Source organism: Lissotriton vulgaris, chromosome 4_1, assembly GCF_964263255.1.
Source record: "Lissotriton vulgaris chromosome 4_1, aLisVul1.2, whole genome shotgun sequence".
Taxonomy (NCBI): domain Eukaryota; kingdom Metazoa; phylum Chordata; class Amphibia; order Caudata; family Salamandridae; genus Lissotriton; species Lissotriton vulgaris.
In genome coordinates this window covers 1,605,247,215-1,605,270,810 of record NC_141691.1, presented here as the reverse complement: position 1 = coordinate 1,605,270,810, position 23,596 = coordinate 1,605,247,215, and the positions used below count along the sequence as shown (strand labels likewise).

The window sequence follows — 23,596 nt, the reverse complement described above, 5'->3', positions numbered from 1 at the left end:
AACGTCCGAGTGTAGGGAAGGAATACTTAAGGCGAGCGACTTATCCCCCAAAAATAGTAGTGCAGCTGGGAGAACTGTAAACCCAGAGATTTATGCAAGGAAGAGGGCCCTTACCAACCTCAAGAAGGAATTGCTTGTAAAAGGACTGAAGACATCTGTAATTTACCTTGCATGCTTGTCAGTGTCATTTAATGGAAAATGGTTCATGGTCACCCTAGTAGACCTGCAAGGGTTTTTTTCAATAGTGTATCTGTGGATTGTGACTGGATTGAAAACTGTATTATTAAGGCCAAACGTGATAGTTTGATATTCTTGAGAAGAGGAGGGGGCTATCTGATCCAGTCTTAAAATGGGTTGCCTCTTTCCTTCATAATAGAGCACAAAAAACAAGATCAATCAAACCTTATCTGACACGTCTCCAGTCACAATTGGAATTCCCCAAGTTTCCACACTCACAAACCTTATTCAGTTTGCTCATGGAACCTCTAACTGATCTTTTGAATCTCTCTAACATTAACTACCACATTTACACTGATGATGCACAACTATATTTGAAAATGTCTTCCCTCAATGACAAACTGCTTAACTACACCCTACAGAAAACCCACAATTACCTCATGCTTAACACACTCAAAACTGAATTACTCCTGATCACACCTCAAATGTACTCTGCCACTGTAGAAGAATGACTCTAGCAACTAACTGCTCTTAACTACTTCCCACAATTGAGAGATTCCACTAGATCACTAGGTATTATGTTGGACAAGCACCTGAATATGCAAGATCATATCAGTGCGACTACTAGGGGAGCAAACTACCATCTAAACTTATTGAGGAAAATCAAAGCTTTCTTGCCCCAAAGTACAGCTGGCTCCACTAAGAAACACATTGAACTCCACTGCCAGGCTCATCACTGGATCCAGAATATTCAACCACACCACACCTGACCGTAACCATCTCAAATGGCTCCCGTTTGAAGCCAGAATCCAATTGAAGGTAGTTTGCATGACACACAAGGTCCTTCTCCACAACACACCTGTCTACCTGGCCAAAAAACGTAAACTACTCTGAGGTAGTCATTCCACAAGAAGTTTTAACTCCCTACTGCTGAAGCTACAGAAGCTCAAAAAGAAAAGAAGTGTAACCTTTCCTTCTCTGGACTAGCTCGTGGAATATGGAGCTTGCATCTGCCTAAAACCAAGACAAACTTCTTTTCTACCTTCTTCAACAAGCATTTGCAATGCAACAGGCCTCTCATTTACGAGAGTTTGAGCTATTGGCATTGTAAATGACTGTCTTTTATTCATGTGTTGTTCTTAATACAGATCAATAAAAGGTATTGCTTTTACAATGCCAATAGCTTAAACTCTCGTAAATGCAAGACCTATTGCTATTTGAAAAAACTGTGCTCTGAAGCTGTAATTAAAGCAAACCTAGTAACACTAGTAACAGGGGGTGTCGCCATGGGAGATTACAAAGTGGGAGAAGGTGGTACTAAGGAGGGCCTGCTAAGCCTATTGACCAATTAACTGCCACAGTTTACAGTGGACAATAACACAAGCCAATGGAAAATATGGGCGGAGAGTGGGCAGAGCTTCAAGTCCCTCCCTGAATACAGCATGCCTCACAGAGCAGTGCATGCGCTGCTCAGGCTCGACCTAAAAATCTGCTATAAATGTGTCATATGATGTGCTTTGCAAGAGATATATTAACGTTCTATGCAGCTTTGATTCAAAACCGGGACTAAACAAAAACCTCTCTCTCCAGCAAGTGCATTAACCTCCAGAGTTATCTTACCATTATTATTCCTTGACATTTACTAGGCACACAAAGATCTATGCAGAAGGTGCCTTAACCTAAAAGATATTTCAAAAGCAAACGTTGCAACCAATTAAGCAAGACAAATTTACTGGCACGTTTCTCCTCGTTGAAAATAAATGTACAAGTTCAGGCTTAGATTTTGTGTAGGTATTGCTCCACTTTTTTGGCACATCTCCAACGCAATCTCATTTGTAAAATATGATGTGCTCCAATGTTCTCATGATAGACCTGTGAAACAGATGTCTGAGATCTTAAGATCTGATGTCACTTCCTGTGAAGTCATGGGTTGTGGTGCCACGTGCGATGTCAAATTTTGTGATGTCGCGCGCCATGATTTCACTAGCTTCCTTAGTGCCCCCACTTCTTTTTTAGCACCTGTATCCTGGCCCAGAGTGTATGCTTTGTTTACCTGAACGTGATTGTCAAGAATACATAGGCCTGACTACAGAGTGAGAGAGAGCGAGACTACAAGGTTTTGCTGCATGGATTTTTAATCCATTCCTTATTTTTGTCTGCACTACTTCAGCATGGGAAGCTGTTCCAGGAAACCAATGCTCCTTCCAAGAAAATGTTTCATGTTACTCCTAAGACCATCACTATCCTGCCTTGACAACTTCCCCCAAATCCACCCCACCAGCAGCAGTTTATCACTGTGCCTTCTGGCTGCCTACACAAAATGTAGCCAGATAGGGTGCGGGGTGGGGGTGTTTTTGTGTTTGTTTTATTTGGTTGATTGATGTGGATGCTTCATATCCCGCCCTCCAGTGTGCAGGTTTAGACTCTTGAGCTAGTCCTTGGAGCACTGCTGTCTTGAAAGTATGGGCTATTTAAACTCTCACACATCCGCAGGGGCCTCCGGAACTGCATAACAGGACTAAAGGCATCTAAGAGAGGGCTAGGTGTGCTCCCAGAGAAGGAAGCAAAGCACCAGGTGAGGGAGCACTAGGGTTTTACAGTGTTGAATTGAATCTTCTCCTTCTGCAACCCAGCACTGAAGGGTAGTGCGTGGAGGCTATTAATGTGATCAGAGGACAGGAACGCTCCCCTTAATTCCCCAGACACAGCCCACCTACTACAGGGAGGAGGGGCAATGCTTGTAAAAGCATGCTTCAACGTACATTATTCACATCCGGCACCAAACATACCAACATTCAGGGTACAAACAAGTGGGAATATGCATTAACACATACCCTTTGCAAGGCAAGCTGAGGGCTCTGCCTCCAAAAAAAGAAGAGAAATTCACCAATTGCTAAGTTCAAAGTACTTTACCCGCTCTCCAGAAGATTCCAGACTTTACATCAAAATGTCTTTTATAGCAATGGAACATTCTGCTGAAAACAACTATATAATATGCCAACTGGCTAGACACTGTCAATTCTTGGCCAAAACTGAGCAAATGTCCTTTCATAATTTATGCCCACAAGAAGAAACCTAAGCATGAGACTACAGCATTCCTAGCTCCTGATAGATGCTTCAAGGCGAGTGTTTGTGACACACTCCTAGTTACTGCTGTCAAGGCACCTCATCTTGTTTGTAGCCCAGTGCGCACACCTGTCTACTGAAGCATGGCCCTTTCTGAGACAGGAATTCCCATATCTACAATTCAGGATCAGTGGTTAAGCTATTCTTTGCATCCTAGTCCTTTGGGGATACGTGTAGTGAGTGAGACGGAGTGCATCCTGGACCATTATTTATTTCCAGAAAGCACAAGGTGCCCAAACCCTGTTTTTCGTTTTCTTCTGCTCCATTGAAATGCTGGGGGTGTAATGAAAAATGTGCATCTAACAGATAGCAGAACGCAACCAAAAATTAACCTAAGTGAAATTTACAAGATGGTAAAAACTGAAGCAAAGAACAAAATGGAATTGTTCCCAATTTGGTAACCTGGCGATATTGCTTCTCTGAAATGTAACAGATTATTTGTGAATAGTAAGAGGCTATAAAGGTACCGGCAGTTAATGGTCCGTATAGCCGAGGTAAAAGTGTTCTAACGATATCACAACCCGTTTGAGAATACACTAAATTAAACACTGTGAACCTGAGAAATATCCTACCAGTCTACCTGCCTTATCGGTCTACCTGACACACTAGGAAAGTTCCCTGGCTGTGCACCCTTCCTTCCTCACCAGGCTCCTGCTGCACACTGTTATTGTCAAGTACCAAAACAGATAAATTGACTTGATATTACATTATTAATGCGGTTACCCGTGCTTGTACAGGACATCTTGTATAGATCACAATTCACATTGTTGTGCTACATGTCGGCGGCGATGGATTGCAGGCCCTCGAGTCTTCAATGCGTCCTCCCTCATGAGTGTGAAGCATCAAAAACACCACCAACGAAACAAAACCTGAAAAGTACTTGCCATCTTGTCATGAACAAAGCAGTTATGCATCTCGAGGATATTAGCATACACTGGGGAGAATTAATGAGACATTTTGCACGAAGAAAGAAAAAAAGTGGTTGAAGATTTCCAAAGCTACTTCATGCAACCTGTATCCCCAAGGTACTTTGTAAAAACAATAGCCAAGTGCTGTAAGGCAGTGAAGGTATGTCACAATAAATATTAAAGTAAAAGCACATATGGTGCGCTTTCACACAAAGTGAAGAAAAATTTGTAGTACCTCATCCTCGACCAGATCTCGTCCACATTTCACAGGCACTCCCACGGTATCTGGTACCCAAGCCATCACCCATACCCAAATGGACCCCCTCCCCCGTCCTGACACACAAACCCCAATGGAACCTAATAAGCCCCCCCCCCCCATCCAACCAGACCTAACAGGCGGACGTCTCCCCCCCCCCCCCCCCCCCCGCCCCCTTAAGAGAACACACACCTTAACACATAATTAGTTGCCCTTTGGCCTATCCCACCTCAAGTACGAAATACAGAATCGATCAACCATCACGAATGAGCTCCTATATTCTCACAGAGCCACTAGAGCCACCGTGAACCGAATCCTTTACCAAATGAACAGATATATCGCCCGAAAACCTCAACCGAGTTCACTATTCATACAATACCTTCCCCATGCTATGCTCCCCAAAATAGGAATCAGTCCTACAACAACATACAAGACAAAAGGGTTCAGCATTTTACAGTGTCATATAATCGTATTGTATCAAAGTTCAAGAACAGTTTGCACACACAGAAGCAGCCAAATCCAAGATGTGTATTTCTTGGAGTAATTTTTCTTTATTTTCTTTAAAGAATTTTTATTTAATAATCCATGAATGAATGATCAAAGCAAACACGTTTCGTCTCCAGAAGAGACTTCTTCAGGGCTCCATAGTATAGCATAAGGAAAATGCTACTTACCAGTATGCATCTGTTCTTGGCATGTAGAGCTGCAGATTTGTACAATTTTCATTAGATCGCCACCTGGTGTTGGGCTCGGATGATTGCATGTTGTTGTCGTCTTGGAAGAAGTCTTTGTAGTCACGAGATAGGGGACTCCTCCCTTGGACGATAGTGCGCATGGGCATCAGCGCCATCCTTGGGTTGTTTTTCGCCATGATGGGAAATGATGGAGTCAGTAGAAAGAAGAAAAGATGACCATGCGTGTATATCTAACTAAGATAAAACTGGAACAGATACAGGCTCCGGGGAGGCGGGAGGGCATGTACAATTCTGCAGCTCTACATGCCAAGAACAGATGCATACTGGTAAGTAGCATTTTCCGTTCGAGGCATATGAGCTCCAGATTGTACACTTTGCATTGATTGTGCTGCAGTGTCTTCCCTAGCGGTGGTCACCTGTGTCTGTTGCAGTAGTTTGAAAGAGTTTTACGGACAGCTTGGCCTACTGCAGCTTGCTGCTTGGCTTGCACATCAACACAATAGTGTTTAGTGAAGGTGTGTGTTGTAGACCATGTTGCTGCCTTGCAGAGGTCTTCTAGGGGAATGTTTCCTAAGAAAGCCATGGAGGCTCCTAGTTTGCGTGTGGAGTGCGCTCTAGGAGGAACTGTTAATGTGCGTTTTGCTTTGTGATAGCATATTTGTATACATTTAACAATCCACCTTGCAATTCCTGATTTAGAAATGGGATTGCCTTTGTGGTGGAGAGAAAGCTACAAATAGTTGCTTTGTTTTGCGAAAGGACTTGGTCCTATCGATGTAATAGAGAAGAGCTCTTTTGACATCTAGTGTGTGTAAAGCTCTCTCTGCTACCAACTCAACAGATTGGTTTAGATAAAAAGGAGTAATTACTTTAGGAAGGAATTTAAGATTAGTTCTTAGAATCCTCTTGTTACTGTGTAATTGTAAGAAAGGTTCTTTTATAGTGAAAGCTTGAATCTCACTAACTCTTCTAAGAGAGGTAATAGCAACGAGGAAAGCTGTTTTCCATGTGGGAAATTGTAGTTCACATTTGTGTCCAGGTTTAAAAGGGGGTCCCATTAGCCTGGTAAGAACAATGTGTAGGTTCCACACTGTAGAGGGTGGTAACCTAGGAGGAATAATTATTTTTAATCCTTCCATAAAAGCTTTTATTGCTGGTACTCTAAACAACGACATATGTTGTCTGTTTTGTAGATATGCGGCAATGGCTGCAAGATGTAAACGTATAGATGAATAGGCTAGATTACGTCTTTGTAAATGTAGAAGGTAACAGATAATATTTTGGATGGAAGCATCTAAAGGATCAATTTAATTATTATTGCAGTAAATGGCAAATCTTTACCATTTAGTAGCAACAACAACCGCTCCATAGCCAACATCCTCACTCTGGCGAAACTACTAGAAAAATGTGTGCAAACTCAACTATGCAACCACATTGAGAACCTCAATCTTCTAGATCAACACCAATCTGGCTTCTGTCAAGGACACAGCACTGAATCAGCATTCACCCACAATACGGAAGACATATTAAAAATGCTAGACCACAATGAATCCTGTCTTTTGATACTTCTTGGCTTATCCTCCGCTTTCGACACTGTTAAACATGAAAACCTATTGTCACTACTGGAACAAAGGATGGGTTTATCTGGTCCAGTATTGCAGTGGTTTACCTCTTTTCTAAACCGAACCCAAAGCATCAAGATGAAGCAATGCGTCTCTCAACCCACCATCGTCACCCTAGGAGTTCCACAGGGATCTGCACTTTCACCCATCCACTTCAATCCAATTATGGAACCGCCGGCAAACGCGATGAACTCTGCAAAGATTCTATATCACATGTATGCAGTTAACACACAGTTGTATATGAAAATCTCCTCCCCTGAGATTTCATCTCCCTCAAAGCCACTCTGCATAACACTCAGAATTGGCTAAACGGCAACCACCTCATGCTCAACACCAACAAAACGGAATTCCTCCTCATCTCGCCCACCACCTACACACCAAAAATAGACTTCTGGCTGAAGCATCTAACAACCTTTAACTGCTCTCCCTACATCATTGACCCAGTTAAATCATTGGGAATCACCCTAGACAAACGCCTGAATATGCAGGCACATATCCGTAACCTCGCCAAAGGAGCTAATCAGATGAATATCCTAAGGAAACTTAAACCCTTCCTCCCACCGGTCGACTTAAAAAAACGGACTTCCCAACTACAAGCTGGCCCCACTGAGGGCCTCCCTTAACGCCGCAGCCTGGCTGGTCTTCGGAACAAAAAAAAACAACCACATTTACCTGACCTTAAAAGCATTGAACTGGCTACCTACAAGGCTAAAGATCGCCTGCATGATCCATAAAGCCCTGCACACCAAAAACCCCAGTTACTTAGCACAAAAGCTAGAGCTGTCTGGAGGTTGCAGACATTCGCAAAGCGCTAGCTCACTACTACTAAAACCACACGTATGCCACAAAAAGAGAACAGGCTGCAGAGCCTTCTCGGGTATTGCACCTATGATGTGTAATTCATTGCCACCAGATGTTTGCAGGATCCCTTCCTCCTCCTCCTCCAAAAAAGAAGTGACAATGCTTCTAATGAAAAAATTTACATCCTAAGACTTTAAGTATTATGTTACTGGTTCTCAACATATGTTATCTTACTTACCTCACTCTACCTGTTAATTGAATGGATGTATATTCCCCCTACCTTCTAATGTATCTGAGCGATGTTATGTAAAGAGCTCCGATACCCTCTTGGGTCATGTTACCGCTATATAAAACTTTATAAATAAATAAAAATAAAAGGTTCTGTAGCGCGGCCGCCAAAGTGAAAGCGGCCCGCGCTGTTAAGTAAATAAGCACAGCCACTAATTTGAAAGGGGCAGCTCTGTAAAATAAATAATTAAATAAGTGTGTTCGCTAAAGTAAAAGTGGACTGCGCTGTACATTACATAAGCGCTGCCGCTATTGTTAAAGCTGATCGTGTTGTAATTTAAATAAATGCACTACTAAAGGCATGCGGCGTGCTGCAAAGTCGTGGATGGAATAGGGGGACCTCATTGAAGAAAATAGTGCTCACTGACTTATAAAGCAGATTGTGTAACGATACAAGTAAAAAGTCAAATCGTTATGGGAGGTTACAAATGCTCCAAAACAGTAGAGGAAGTATAGAGGAATTGATAGAATCACCCTCCTTGTAGATCCACATAAACAAAAAGATTCTATCAAAAAAAGTGCAAGTGTTAAATTTATGGTTTTTATAGTTTTTTAAGAAGTGTAGAATAAGGCTCTTCCTCAGATTGGCGAGATGAAGGCACTATGTGCTTTTAAAATACCCCTCACACACTAAGAATCCCTTAGTGTCATGCTTCATCATGGGGGTCTACCCGTCCCTCTACGGGGCGGGGCGTGCTACGACCTACGAGCTACGCTGGAGCACTATTTTAGTGATGAAAGACTATGTGTTGGTGCAGTGTGAGTGGAATTAGTGAAGTGTAGGGACCTTATGATGTGAGTAAAAACATTAAAAATTCCCTGGCTAGTGGAAAAAAGAATTTTATTCGCTTCCCTGGCTGGGAATGTTAAAAAGGGGTTGTGAGGTAGGGCTGTTGGCACCTACCAGGTCGACATGTTTCACAGACAGTCCCCTACTGTCTGCTCATCAGGACCTCTGATGGTCCCTACTAGAAGGTACTCAGTTCTAAAGTTTGCCTAGAGTCCTACAAACTAATAGCCAAAAATAACCTGTCAGTTTGTGCTTCGGGGCATGAGTTGGCCCAGAGTGAAGCTAAAAAATATTTTGTCAAAAAAAGATGCAATGGTCTCTGAAAGGAAAGAAGGAAAAAATAAAAAAATAACACAATGAATGTATTTAGTTGTAGCACATAGTTCACAGTTAACTCATTTTTCTATGTTGTCATTAAACAAGGAATAATGCACACGCTTCTCGGCTGCATTTAACAATGCCACTGAATTTGGGCCATAATTCATTTCCAAAGGTAATATGCTCCATCTTTTGGAGCCTGTCCGTTTTCATATAAAAGCACATATAATCTCGACAAGACACACGTACACATATGACTCATACATAAAGGCAGACACCCGTTGGTTTCCTGTTTTTTGTGATTTTTGATGTTAGGCATTTGTTTTTTGCAATTGGTTTACTCGTTGTCCGAGTTGTGAATGCAAATGGTAATAAAATAGGAATGAACATAAATATATACATATATACATACTTTCCAAATTCTGATTGCGTGCCTCATGAGCCGGCAAAACCGAGGGTTTTCAACGCGGTCAACTGTAAGAATAAATAGAGCCGCACCCTCGCGTCAGATAACATTGTTCCGGAGAGCAGTTTTACCTCGTTTTTATGAGAAGACCTGATTTTCTCGACTGCTGGTCACAGTCTCTTACTTACGTAACCACTAATGTCCAATGCTTCAGTCCTGCCCTCGTGCCGCTCCGAGGAAACACCGGCTTAGCATCGCTGTCATCATTTTATGAAAGCCGGTTGTGCGATGTCATCGTCCTCTGACTGATTACAAACACTAGTAGGCTAACCCAAAATGGCCGCATGTTTTGGAACACTTCCTGGTTGGTGCAAAAACGACAGTATTTCTTCTATGTCGGTCGTTGGAAAATTTTTTATTTTATATTTGTTAGTTATTGGTTATTAGCAGCATTGGGTCCATGGTATTACTCCATATAGAAATATAGAAAATGTGGTATCATGGTCAAAGGCAATTGTGACAGGGTGCTGGGGACAAAGGTTCTAGCTAGTTTCGCGCAATAATCGCGTGCACAGATTATATTACATTTTCCAAGACTGGAGTGCACGGGCTATATTAAGTATCCCTAATAGGTTCTGCCTACCATGGATTCTACTAGTGATTTGGAAGGTCATTGAGTAGTTAAATGACCGGTTTGTGTGAAATTGGGGCCGCTTCTAAAGCGATTTGGTGCACATATTTATAATCGGCCCCATGGGATGTCATCGTTCTGGCCGTTTTTGTTGGATTTGATTCGGAACACCCACCTCTTTTCCTTTTCTAGGAGTTGTTCCTCTCTTGCGACCAATTCGATTATTGTCCAGGACATGTCCTCTGCTTTGTGACCCATTTCTAAGAAGTGGTTGGTCAGTTTAGTGCTAGATTTTTTGCATTTCACGGTACTTTTGTGCTCTCCTATCCTTATCTTAATGGCCCGGCTGGTCATACCCACATATTCCAGGTTACATGGGCATTTAATGAGGTACACAGCATTTGAGCTATTACAGTTGCTGAAGCTTCTCTGTTCCCACTTTGTGCCATCATTAAAGGTAATTGTGGTACTTTTCTTGGTCAAGCAACAGACCTTGCAATTTCCACAGGGATGGTGGCCTTGTACAAAATTTGCATTCTTCGCATGGTTACTGCGGTCGGTTTTTGGTCTAGTATGAACCAGCAAGTCTCGAATGCTCTGTGCTTTTTTATGGGAGAAGATTGGTTTTGGCAGTTGGAGGTTACCACTATTCAGAATTCTCCAGTTCTTGTTGATGATCTTAGTCACCTGATTGGAGCTAGTGTTAAATGTGGTAACGCAAATTAGTCTTTGCTCTTCCTCTTTATGAATCTTATCTTCAAGAAGACTTTCTCTGCAGTTATTCCTTGCTCGTTTGTAGGCTTGGTCAATGATTGTTTTGGGGTAATGTCGTTCTTCTAGCTTTTTCTTTAGGTCTTTGGATTGGAGTTTGAAATTGCTGACCTCTGTGCAGTTCCTGCGGAGTCGCAGGAACTGACCATAGGGCAAGTTGTCCCGCAAATGTTTCGGGTGAAAACTTTGGTACATTAGCAAACAGTTTTTTGATGTACTTTTAAAATGAGTTGTAGTCATCAACTTTCCATATTTAGGGAAGATATTTAGGTCCAGGAAAACCAGATTGCTATTTGAGGTAGTACTTGTGAATTTTAAAAAATCATCCTGTAGGTTCACCCATGTTAGGAATTGTTTAGAGGTTTTTTCATCTCCATACCAGATGATAAAGAAATCATCGATGTACCTCGAGAAAATCAGGTCTTCTCATAAAAACGAGGTAAAACTGCTCTCCCGAACAATGTTATCTGACGCAAGGGTGCGGCTCTATTTATTCTTACAGTTGACCGCTTTGAAAACCCTCTGTTTTGCCGGCTCATGAGGCACGCAATCAGAATTTGGAAAGTATGTATATATGTATATATTTATGTTCATTGCTATTTTATTACCATTCGCAACTCGGACAACGAGTAAACCGATTGCAAAAAACAAATGCCTAACATCAAAAATCACAGGAAACCAACGGGTGTCTGCCTTTATGTATGAGTCATATGTGTACGTGTGTCTTGTCGAGATTATATGACACTAAGGGATTCTTAGTGTGTGAGGGGTATTTTAAAAGCACATAGTGCCTTCATCTCACCAATCTGAGGAAGAGCCTTATTCTACACTTCTTAAACTATAAAAACCATAAATTTAACACTTGCACTTTTTTTGATAGAATCTTTTTGTTTATGTAGGTTACAAATGCTGTCAAGGTGGTACCAAGGAGAGACTATTAAGCCTATTTACAAATGAAAAGCAACGATTTCCCTAGGACAGTAACAGGAGCCAATTGAAAAGATGGGCATGAAATGGGCGGAGCTTCTATGCCTAACCTCAATACAGCATGCCTCGCAGAGTAGCGCTGGCACTGCCCAGGTCCGACCTAAAAAGTTAGTTAAAATGATTCTGATGAATAGATTCCTTCAATAGTCATCTTTAATCATTCAGCCTCCTCTTTTTCATGTCGACTCCTTGGATCATGGATTTTCCAAGATGTTTTTTGATATCTTGTATCTGTATTTGTTTGAGGTTTTGTTTCTTGCTTTGTCCCTCTTGCGTTTTTTCCTATATGTAAAACCTGAATGTGACATGTACAGTGCTCAGACAACCTGAAGGTTAATGTTGGCACTATATAAAACTCTACACATAAATAAATGTCCTTCCTTCATGAATTTAAACAAAAGAGGCTAATACATAAAATGGCAGCTGTTTGGAGAAAGCTATATTTAAAATGAAACCGGGTGCTCTTGTGGTGGGCAGAGGTGGGACGTTTAAAAGTGTGAATGTGTTCTTTATTTAATTCTTTGAGGTTTCGTCGCTGTTTTGCTTTTTCCATAGTGATTCCGTTGCTGAGAAAATTCCTACTTGCAGTTAAATAATTTGTGTGTTACTCCTGTAATGCATATTTGATCCAACGATGCGGGTCGGCAAAAGCTGTATATTTGTGTATTAAAGGTCATATGTTGAAAGTGCTATAGAAAAAGTTTTAAAACTAAATAGTTATTTCAGAATAGCAGGGCAGTATGTGTTGGCCACCGTTTTGACATTATTTTTTTTTAAATATAGAGGGCAATTCTGCGAGAATAAACTTGTTGCTGTTTAATACTTCTCTCTGTGCACCAGGGTGGAGCATTTAGCCTCGTTTGTTGCTTGCATTTCATAATATTAAAAACATTGATTAAGCCCTGCACCTTGTTTTTGGATAAATTCATTGACAACCTGAAAAACTACGTTCTGTGCAATTCTGTGTCAAATGGCATCCGGGTAGAAACCTGATATTGAGCTGTGAACTTTCCTACCCTTGTGGTTACAAAACACTAAAATATCCAACTTGTATGTCTGCTCTGCAATATTTTTTTCGCCGATATATTGCACACTATAGATAATGTAGCTCCCAGGGAACTTAGTACTGGGGCCTGTTGCACAGATTGTGTGACTGGTTCCAATCAATCAGGGTTGTAAAGAACAGCTACTCCCCCAGTAGGGTATCCAGGCGTTTGCAGGCCCCAGGGGTTTATTTGAACAGCCAGGTATTGAGAGCCTTTTGGAATTCTAGAAGTGAGGTGATGGTCCGGAGGTGTGTGGGAGGCTGTTCCAGGTCTTTTCTGCGATGTGGGAGAATGAGCGTCCTCCACTTCAGTAGATGCGTTGAGTATTGGCAAGTGAAAGGGAGGTGAGCGTAATCCAACTGATGGTCTGTTTTTCTTGATTTCAGAAAATGGTGTAAATGGAGCAGTGACCTCCAATGGAGCCGACTCGCCTCGCAGCAAGAAAGAGAAATCCTCCTAAAATAAACAACATTCACCTAAACCCATGTTTCCAAAGAGATTTGCTTTTTGCTGTATCAAATAAAAGGTCCCGTCCTCCATTTTTACTTTTACAACAGAAGTACAATTCACTCTTTTCGAGTCTGGTCAGTTGTATAATTTCAGCTCTTGGATCTGTCTGGCAATGAGGTGCTGCATCTCTCTAAGACGAAATGGTCACGGAAACTTTCCAAACATTTTATAGCCAGAGGACTGGTTAGTTGGTTCGTAATGTCAGTGTAGAATAATCTTCATCGGACTACAGTTTTAAACCATCGATACCGTCTTTGTTTTAGAGTCACATCGTTTGTCTAGAAACGTCCTTAGCACAGATAACTGCCATAAACAAGCTGTCCGGATGACATGTCCTCATGAAACCGTAAGCATTGTACATTGTTCAGATAAACAAGAAAATATCAAACCTTTCATCTTAAATATCAGTTATAGATTTAGGGGTTTAGCTTTGTGTAGAGATTAGAGCATAGCTATTGGAAGTATTTGACCACTAAATACTTGTTTTACTTTATTATGTTGTTGAATATTCGCTTGTTATTGCCAATATTTGTCTGAACCACACACAGAAAATCAGACCAGTTTAAATTCTGTCGGGATGTTGCTGCCAAAAAAAAGAACAGGGTGCCCTTGTACGAAATTACAAAATGCCTGTAAAGAAGAAAATTACTTCTTGATGCATGCCTTAAATGTAAGAAAACTGGAATACCGATAATAAACTGTGGCTCCTGGACAAAATAGTCTGATTAAGCAAATCAATGAGTTAGTGAGCTCAAATGGCTCATTCAGATACTGTTTTCAGTTTGTAAAAACGCTAAAAAATATATAAAACTTAAGTGCAACATCTTGCTGCATAGTATATTCCTAGATAATGTGCTTTTTGGAGAGGTACAGCAGCTTTGGAATGGGTTGTAAAGGATTTGCTAAGGCACCCATTTGATGCCGTCTAGTATGCAATGTGATTCACATCTTTTGAGTGGCAAGTAGACATTTGCTCTAGAGCACGTTTGGAGATGTTCAGGGTGTACTGATTGGATTTCACAATCATTCATCAGGACTTAAGTTTTTTTTAAAGTCATCTTGTTACTTCAGACTCTAAACGCTGTACTCTGCTACTAGTCCACCATGATTAGTACCCAAGAACATTTCTTGCCATTTGGTTTGGAAAACGTGAGCCCACGCCTTTCAAGTGTATGGGTACAAAAACATTTCCTCACTGGATATATTAGTTATGTGGCTTACCTGTTAAAATATTCTGGGCATCACCAAAGATTCTTCAGAGCAAAACTGTTGCCCATATTGCTGTTAATGTCATGGAAACCTCTTGGAAGACATGCTTTGCCCACATGCATTATGTCTTGGCATTGGCATAGTTAGGACACATTTAAATCAGCAGTACTGAACATGAAGAGAATTAGCCTTTGAAAAAATAATTGTGATTCTTTTATCTTCTTCAATGGAACTACCGCTTTATGTCCATCTTTAATTGTGAAACATGAAATAGGATTCTCTATATACAGCATATATATATTTTTGGATAAAAATAATATATATTTATATCTTTACTAATAAAAGCTTGAAAAGCTTTTTTAAAAATAAATGTTGATATACTATGCTGTAATTATGAAAAATGTGTTGCCCTTTGAAAAGCAGTAAGTATTTTACATAGATTGCATTTCTTTTAAACTTTTGGGACCAGTTTGTAAATGTGCTTGAACATTAAACATTTTGTTCTTCATAGAGTATGTTAGGAGTTTAATGTATTCGTTACTTCGGAGTTATTTTTTGTGTCCCTTGCCCGAAAACAAAACCTTTCAGTTTACTCTTTTCAGTACCCAAAATGTCTGCCACCAATGCTCACACCTTAACACTTACTGTTCTGTAATTGAAATGTTATTGCAAAAAAGATTTCCTCTAACAAGTTTGACCTCCAGATTTACAAAAACTCAAACATGGTGTATGAAACGTAATTGACAACTGTAGATACATAGAACAGAACATGAGAGGATATCAAGCCAAAATAAAAGTTTTTTTACTTGTGTGCCACGTTTTTCTCTTTGAGGTTGGGTTATTGTTTTTCTAACATTAGTGATTCAGTATCAAACATCACAGGTTATTTGTTAGTCGTACCATTACACCATTCTCCCCACACTGCACTATTAATTTACCATCCAATTCTCCTCACTCCCTCAATTAAAATAGTACTGGCTATCCTATTTTAGTCTTGTGCTCTTGATTCCTTGTTAGTAGGATCAGTCCTGGATGTTTTAATAAATTGTTTGTGCCAAATATCCAGTTAGTTCTGGAAGCTGGCACACCGGCTCAAAAAGGAGAAAACCTCAAAAAAACATGCCATACTTTGAATATGTGTTTTGAGAGACTACAGCACTATGATGGCCCAGGAGTAGGTGATGAGGTTGGACTATTACTTTGACGAATGTGTGACTACAAGTGTGCCCCCCCTCTGACCCCAACCATAGTGATTGATGTTGTAGGACCCTGGGGATTACAGGACACAATTTCAACCACACACAAAGGTAAGACTTATTTTTACCTTGATGCACGACTGAAGCATGCAGGATGGACTATAGTGGTTTTTAATAGTACGTCCTGTTGAAGGCCCAGGACCCTTCTGCTAGACAAGTTTGCTCTAGGGAGATATCCTTACAAGAGGCCGAAACATGTAAATGTCCAGTATTTGTAAAGCGCACAGCTACCTCCGACTGAGGTGTCCCGGCGCCGGGGGGCGTCAGGAAGATTAAGCAAGCTATTGCCCAGAGTCCCATGGTGCTGGGCTAACCTGCCGCCGGAGCCGGGTATCCAACCGTGAACCCTGTGGTCCGGAGTCAAGCACCCTGTTGGCACTAGACAGAGTTTGGATGGGTGGCGCCATTGTCACTCAAATACATCCATTATTTACAGTACAACTATCTGTTTTAATCCTACCCTGTGTACTAGACAGTTGGAAATCGGGACTTGTTTGCAGTGCCCACTTCTTTTTTGCCCCATTTGAAACCCCTAGGTGCTAGTTGGAGAGTGCCCTCGTCTCTGCTAGCAGGCCTAGGACTAGTGCTATGGTCATAACACACTTACAGTGGAAACACCCACATACACTATGGTACACTATGGGTTAGGGTACCCCTACGATTGGCATGACCTCCCCCATAAGACCGTAGTACTTAATCTGGTAGGGGGATCAAAACTACCTTTAAGTAACTAGTATATAATAAAGCATGGCGGGTTAGAGGCCAGCTGCCCTTTCTGCTCTTGCATGTGTGCACTGCTGAGGTCAGTTTAAAAGCAGCGCTCTGTTGCAGGATTGCTTTTAACATGTAAATTGTGCCCAAACTCAACTTTGGTCTTTGGGGCACTTAAAAAAACAACAACAATGTTTTGGCATATTAGGTACCCCCCAGGGTCTACCCTTAGTGTCCTAGTGGTGGGGGGTCAGGTTATTTATAAGGTCGACCCATATAAAATGTTTTTATTTGCCTTGGTTTTTAATTAAATTGCACATTTCACTTCCCATATTGTAGTAAAGTGCTTCCCAAAAATCGACTTATGTGCTAAGAGCACTATAAAGTTTGCAATATTTTGACATATTCCGAACCCCTAAAGTCTCCCTTAGGTGTTCCAGGGGTGGGGTGTCCTGTAGATATAGGCAGGTTCCAGCTTTGGGTTGTTGTCCTGCACCTCACTGAACAGGAGTGCCCTCGTGTGACCCCAGAGAACACTGAGTAAGTATCTTAGCAGACATTGCCTCTCTGATCGCCTGCTTGAAACTACATACAAAGAAGTAGCCATGCTGGAAGTTTGATTTGCACCAACCATGCCCTGCACTCGGACTGACTGTGCCTGCTGCACATTCGAACTAAAGCCCTGTGGATCAGACTTGCTTCAAAAGGACCAACAAGTGGACACCCTGCAAGCTACAGGTTAACAGAGCTTACCTGGATCATGACTACCAAGAATCTCCAGCCTGGAGTACTACCGGTGGAGTTGTAAGGGTTTTGTCTAAGTGGGTTGTGGGAATTGAAGTCTCAAAGTTTCAAGGACCATCTTGGAGCTTCCAGACCCTTGGAGTAAGTTCTGGACACTTTGGTATCCTCAAAGGGACTTCAGGAATAAGATAAAGAGGTTTGGAGCAACTTTGAAAAAAAGCTCCATAGGTGGACTGACTCATACCTAGCCAGCCAACCCGACCATCCTCAACTGCGAGCTGACCTGCTGTTCAGGTTCATCCCACTGATAAGCTCCAGAGCTCTGACTTCCAGCATTTGACTGGAAGTTGGTGGAAACCCCAGTCGGTGATTCCTGGTTAAGAGCATTGAGGGACCCTGGGAGAAAAAGCTCAGTAAAAGTTTCTGATTCCAAATGTAGAAAAAGTGACCGAGACCAACCACAAGAGCCAAGCCGTCCACCTTCAACTGCGAACCGGCTTGGGTCCTTGGTTTGTCCTGCTAGAACGCTCCAGAGGACTGACTTCCGTAAGTTTGACCGGGAGCTCATCGCAAGGCAATCCGGCTAACCCTCACCGAATCTGGACTCACCGAGGTATGAGGGACCCCGGGAAGAAAAGCTCCAGAAAAGTTTCTAAGTCAGAAGGTAAAAACTTTGACCGACACCTACCGTGTGGGCTAGCAGCGCAGGGCTTCATTGCGGTCAGCCTGAAACCTTTACTTTGTCCCAGTCTAGCACGACCAGATGTCCAAATAGGCGCTATCAGTTTCTAAGCGCTACATACTGCTAAATCATTACAAAATCACATCTCCGGTTTTCTACGTTGGATTTTTTTTCCCTTTTGGTTTCATTTTAAAGATAAAAATATTTCCTAATTTTCTAATTTGGTGTTGGATTTTTGTATGTTGTCTTTATTATTTACTGAATTGGTGTTCTTAAATGCTTTACATACCTGTCTTTGAAGTTAAGCTGGTCTACTCGCAAGCAAGCAACCAAGGATTGAGCATGCAAATAATTTTTTCAAGACCTATTCTGAGCCCTGAATTGTGTGAGTGGCCTTTTTGCCTGTGGGAAATACATCTTTACCACTACTAATAATTAGGTATCCCGGTTGTATGATATTTATTATGGCTGTATTTATCCATATTTTATTTGGAGTGTTGTGGTAAAAAAATGAATCTTAAATGAGTATTTCAAAATGTATTTAACCAATAAATATGCACTCATGCCTGAAAAGTTATAGTGATATAAACACACTCGGATGATAAAATATGCACATATAAGAAAACATGAACCTTTTAGTATCCAGGTTGTGCAAAGCTGCTGTTTAAGCTCTTTACTAAAATTCCTTATTACCGTTCCATCGACACAGCTATTGGCCTGACAGTATTTAAAACCACTCAAAAAACAACCCAATTTCAATTTTGATCTGCTTTTAAAAATAAATGCAGACAGGAAAATACATGGTTTTCGGTCTGTATTTATCTGTAAAATCGGAAAACAGGGAGCCTTACTAATAATCCACTTTCGAACACGACTAATCAAGGATGTTGTCCAGGGATTACACATAGTTTGTTTTATTTTTATTTCTAGAATATCTGATAGCCTTCTAAGCTGTCGATTCTTTACCTTTGAATTTCCCAGGTGTTAGGCTGGATCTGGAAACTTTTCCTGAGCAATAACCCTTGCGCATGCCGTCGGGGGGCTCTATTCATCTCTGCATGACACCGTCTGGGTATGTTAGGACGTTGCGGTACCTAAATAAGTGCCACCCAGGAGCGCGGATGGCAGTTCTTTTCATTCTGTACCAGTTAAGTGCAGATCTGGGAAGAGCTACCCCTCTGTTGCTTTTTGACAGGCCTTCTTGACTTTTTGGCGAATTCTAAATGTGTTTCATAGTGTGCAAGGATTTCTTGGAGGAAGAGATGGTTCAAGCCGCACATGGCCTGTACCTACACGATGTCTGTTACCGATCCCCACCTAGTCTGCCTCTGGCGTCTCGAGCGTGACCACGATCCAAAGTCGTGCTTGGACTGCCGGGCTATGGCTCCGAAGACCTTGCTGGAGCGGGCGTTGAAGCTCCTTGTGACCCAGCAATTAACACCGTCCAAGACACTTCGGAGGTCCCGATAGAGTCCGGGTCGACTTTGCACCTCCCTCCCTTTCCGGGAACTGGAGCGACCCCTGATTGAGTGAGTGTCAACCCCTCTGGTGAACCCTCAGGCCCCACGTGGTCAGAAGGGGCCCCATTGGATTCAACGCAGTTGGCTCTGGCCACAACACTAATGGGGCCTCAAAGATCCAATCGCAGATCTGGGTCTACACTAGTCATGCCACTGCGACCTCCCCCGGCTTCAGACCCAAAGTGAGTGCTATCGGTGCCCATCAGCAGTACCAGCCCCATCCTTATCCCCAACGACACGGAGTTGAAACGACGGCGCCAGACGCCGATTCTAGTGCCAATTGAACCCAGGGGTTCTATGTTGTCGCCTGCCTGAACACCTTGAAGGATGTGTTAGGCTCTGGAGAGGAATGGGAGGGGTCCATGGACCCTTTGGGACACCAAGATGACTCTGTGGAGCAGGTGGACTGGTATGGGGAACTTGGGGAGACCAGTGGACTGTATACTTCTCCAGATACTGGCATGCTCCCTCCGACAACTGTGGCTATGGAGGAGAGGGCATCTTAAGCCTTGGTGGTCAAGAGGGCAGCTGAGTTCCTTGGACTGGAGTTACCCTTCATAGAGGTCTGGACTAATCTCCTCACTGAAGTGCGTCATCCTGGGGCTTCTACCTCAGAACGCCTTTTTGCCTTTAATGAAACATTTAACGATGTCCTTTTAGGCACGTTGTCCAAGCCTAGCACAGGGGTTGCTATGAATAGGACAATTGCACGCTGCCATCGCTCCGAGTGACCGAACGTTCCTCAGCCAACACTCCACCTCAGAAAGTTTGGTGGTGTAGACATCCACATCACAGGGCGCATTCCCTTCCGCCCCTCCGGATAGGGAATCTAAGAGGCTGGATTCATTTGGTAAAAAAATGTTTCCTTCCTCCAGCCTGACATTGCGGTCGGTGAATACCACATGCTTATTGGGCTGTTTCTCCAATTCCTTTTGGAAGACTGTTGCGCAAGTGCGGCCACAAGTACGGGAGGAAGCCCAGGCTGTGTTAAGGATGGGAGAGATGCAGCAAAATTTGCCATAAAGGGTGGCCTTGGGACCCCAGATTCACTGGGAAGATCGATTTCCACGACTGTGGCCTTGAAGCACCACGCCTGGCTTAGGACAACTGGCTTCTCGGGTGATGTCCATGCTAATTTGATGGAGATGCCCTTTGATGGAACCCACCTTTTGGGGGGGAAAAAGGCTGATTTGGCCCTAAAGGACTCTCGCGCTATGGCCAGATCCTTGGGCCTTTCTTCTACTCCACGTGGCCAGTCTACCTTTTGCCCCTTTCGTGGCAATGAAAGGGCTTTCCAGCCTGCATCAGCCATATCCCAGCTACCGTCCTGCGCAGGATTCTCAAGCCGTGCGGGTGTCTGGATGGGGTTCATTCCAGTTTAGGAATGGAAGCCAGATATAGTCAGCCACCCTGCCCTTGGCAGCTGCAGCCTCCAAGCACTCCTAGACTGACTCTGCAAAGACCACACCAGTCCAGTTGGCTGGCGAATCCATCATCATCATCTCCCCCACTGGAGGTCCATAATATTGGACAAGTGGATCTTGCAGATTTTTCAGAAGGGCTATTCTGTGCCTTTCCTTTCTTTTCCTCCTTCCATTCTGCCAAATGGGAACAGCTGACGGAGGATCATTTAAAATTGCTCTTGTAGGAAGTTAGAACTCTCTTGGCCAAGGAGGCTTTAGAAAGGGTCCTGGTTTGAGAAGTAGGTAGTGGCTGTTATTGAAATTGAGAAAATTGAAGATGCTCACTCTAGCTCACGTCTTGACTGCCGTAAACCAAGAAGGGTGGATGGTAGCATTGGGCCTGCAGGATTCTTATTTTTATATCTGCCATCCTGCGAGGCCACAGATATTACCTGCGGTTCAAGGTAGGCCTCGAGCACTTTCACTTCACTGTGCTCCCTTCGGCCTCACCAGTGCACCTCGGGTGTTCACCAAGGTGATGATGATGGTCACAGTTCATGTGCGCAGGATAGGGATGTCAGTCTTCCCCTACCTCGACAACTGGCCTTGAAGGCATCCTCGCTCAAGGCTGTCGTCTCCCACCTAAAGACTACGGCGGACCTACTGCGTTCACTGGGGTATTCTATAAACATGCTGAAGTCATACCTGACTGCTTCTCAGATGCTCCATTTCATCAGAGCTGTTCTGGACACAGTGCACTTTTGAGCCTATCCTCCTGAGTAGCGAGTCCAGGATATGATTCTGATGTTTCAGCCTCTATTCTGGATTTCGGTGAGACTGACTCTGAGGCTGTTGGGCCTCATGTCCTCTTGCATCCTGTTGTTAATTCATGCCAGGTGGTGGATGCAGGCTCTGTAGCAGGACTTGAAGTTCCAGTGAGCACAGTATCGGGGAAATCTTAGACTTGGTTCAGATCTCGGAAGAAACTGCAAAAGATCTGCAGTGGTGGTTAATGAACTGCGATTGGGTCAACGGCAGTCCGCTCTCTTCCCCAACCAGAGCGTCGTGTCTGAGAGGGGGGCGGACACCTGGGAGAGGTGGAGATCAGGGGACACTGGTCTCTGACGAAATTGGGGCTCCACATTAATTTGTTGGAGTTGTGGGTGATTCAGTTGGCATTGAAAGCATTTCTTCCCGGTCAAGGGGAAGTTAGTGTAGGGGTTCACAGACAACAACACCGCCATGTAGCACGGTGGGGGTGGGGTCGTGAACCCTTTCTAGAGAGGCCCTGTGTCTCTGGACATGTCTGGGACAGCGGGCAAACCCTGGTGATTCAACCTAGCAGGTTCTCTGAATGCCTGGGCAGACCAACTCGGCCATCGATGCCTATCTGATCATGAATGGAGTCTTCAGTCTGAGGCGGCGCAAGGTCTCTTTCAGCAGTGGAGAGAACCTTGGTTAGATTTGTTCACCTCCGCAGTGTCCGCAATACTGCACGCTGGAGTTTCCAAGGCAGTTAGTGCTCTGTGACACCTTTCGTCACGAGAGGAGCTCAGGCCTACTGTATGCCTTTCCGCCCATACCACTCCTGCCCAGGATTCTGAAGAAGATCGGAAGCGACCGGCCCAAGTCATCCTTTTGACTCTGGACTGGGCGAGGAGAATCTGGTATCCAGAGCTTCTGAAGATGAGCATCGATCCTCCTATCAGTCTGCCCCTCGGAAGGATCTTCTGTCGCAGCAACAGGGGAGAGTCCTCCACCTGAACCTGTCAACTCTGAGCCTCCATGCGTGGAGATTGAGCGGCGGCAGTTGATGGCTTTTGATCTGCCTCCCGAAGTATGTAATGTAATTTTGGCGGCCAGGCGGACCTCCACTAAGACTCTATGCGCCTGCCGTTGGCAGAAATTTGTATTCTACTTAACAGAAAGGTCTATTGACGCTCTTTCTGCTTTTCATTCCACTGTTCTAATCCATTCTAACTCCAGGGCTCTGCTTTAGGAACTCTCTAGGATTATCTTTCCACTTGCTCTGCTTTTTTGCAGCTGCCAGACCAGCCCTCTCTCTTTAGTGCTTCAAATGTACATAGGTTTCCGAAAGGGCTGGTTCACTTGTTTACACCCATGCCATTTGTTATGCCATAGTGGGACCTTAATTTGGTTCTCACCTATCTTTTGTGTGCTCAGTTTGAGCTGTTACACAACTGTCCCCTCTGGCTGCCTACCATCAAGACAGCCTTCTTAGTGGTGATCACATCTGCCTGGAAGGTGTGTGAGTTGCAGGCGTTATCTTGCACACTAGTAAATAAGCTTCACGCTTTGTAGACTTAAGTAGATGGTTTGCCCCAGTATTGGAACTTTCATAGATTCCCATGCTTTGTATCATTCCCCGTTGTCGGAATGGGAGCCTCGGTAAATAGAAAATACCTTAGTAGTAAGCACAAAGTGAAAAAATAGGCCTAGGCCTCATCTCATTTTGTAGCTTATCCACCTCTTTTTGTAAAAGAGACCAAATTCTTGCAGTAGCCAATCAGAGCAGCCTCACCCCATAGAACCTTCCTGAGAGAGCCTCAGAGCCTTATATTTTCTACTGCACGTTGTGCAAGGGAGTCTCCATTGAGCTCTGCTCAATTTTCTTCACTTCTGGGTATTTTTCTTCAACTTTTGCCTATTTTTTCGTCATGTCTGACAAAGAGAAGAAAGCACTTTTTAGAGCCTGTGCTACTTTGCTCAAAAAAGAGG

General features: G+C 43.2%; 1 protein-coding gene across 1 annotated transcript in view; it reads left to right on the top strand.

Moving 5' to 3' along the window:
- The window catches only part of TRAM1 (translocation associated membrane protein 1), a 188,198-nt gene extending 172,846 nt beyond the window's left edge, over positions 1-15,352 (top strand). Inside the window, exon 11 of the mRNA XM_086965860.1 lies at positions 13,209-15,352. Within this exon, the coding sequence (XP_086821986.1) occupies positions 13,209-13,282 (74 nt within the window). The 3' untranslated portion in view covers positions 13,283-15,352. The remainder of the gene's footprint in view (positions 1-13,208) is intronic.
- The last annotated feature ends 8,244 nt before the right edge of the window (positions 15,353-23,596 follow it).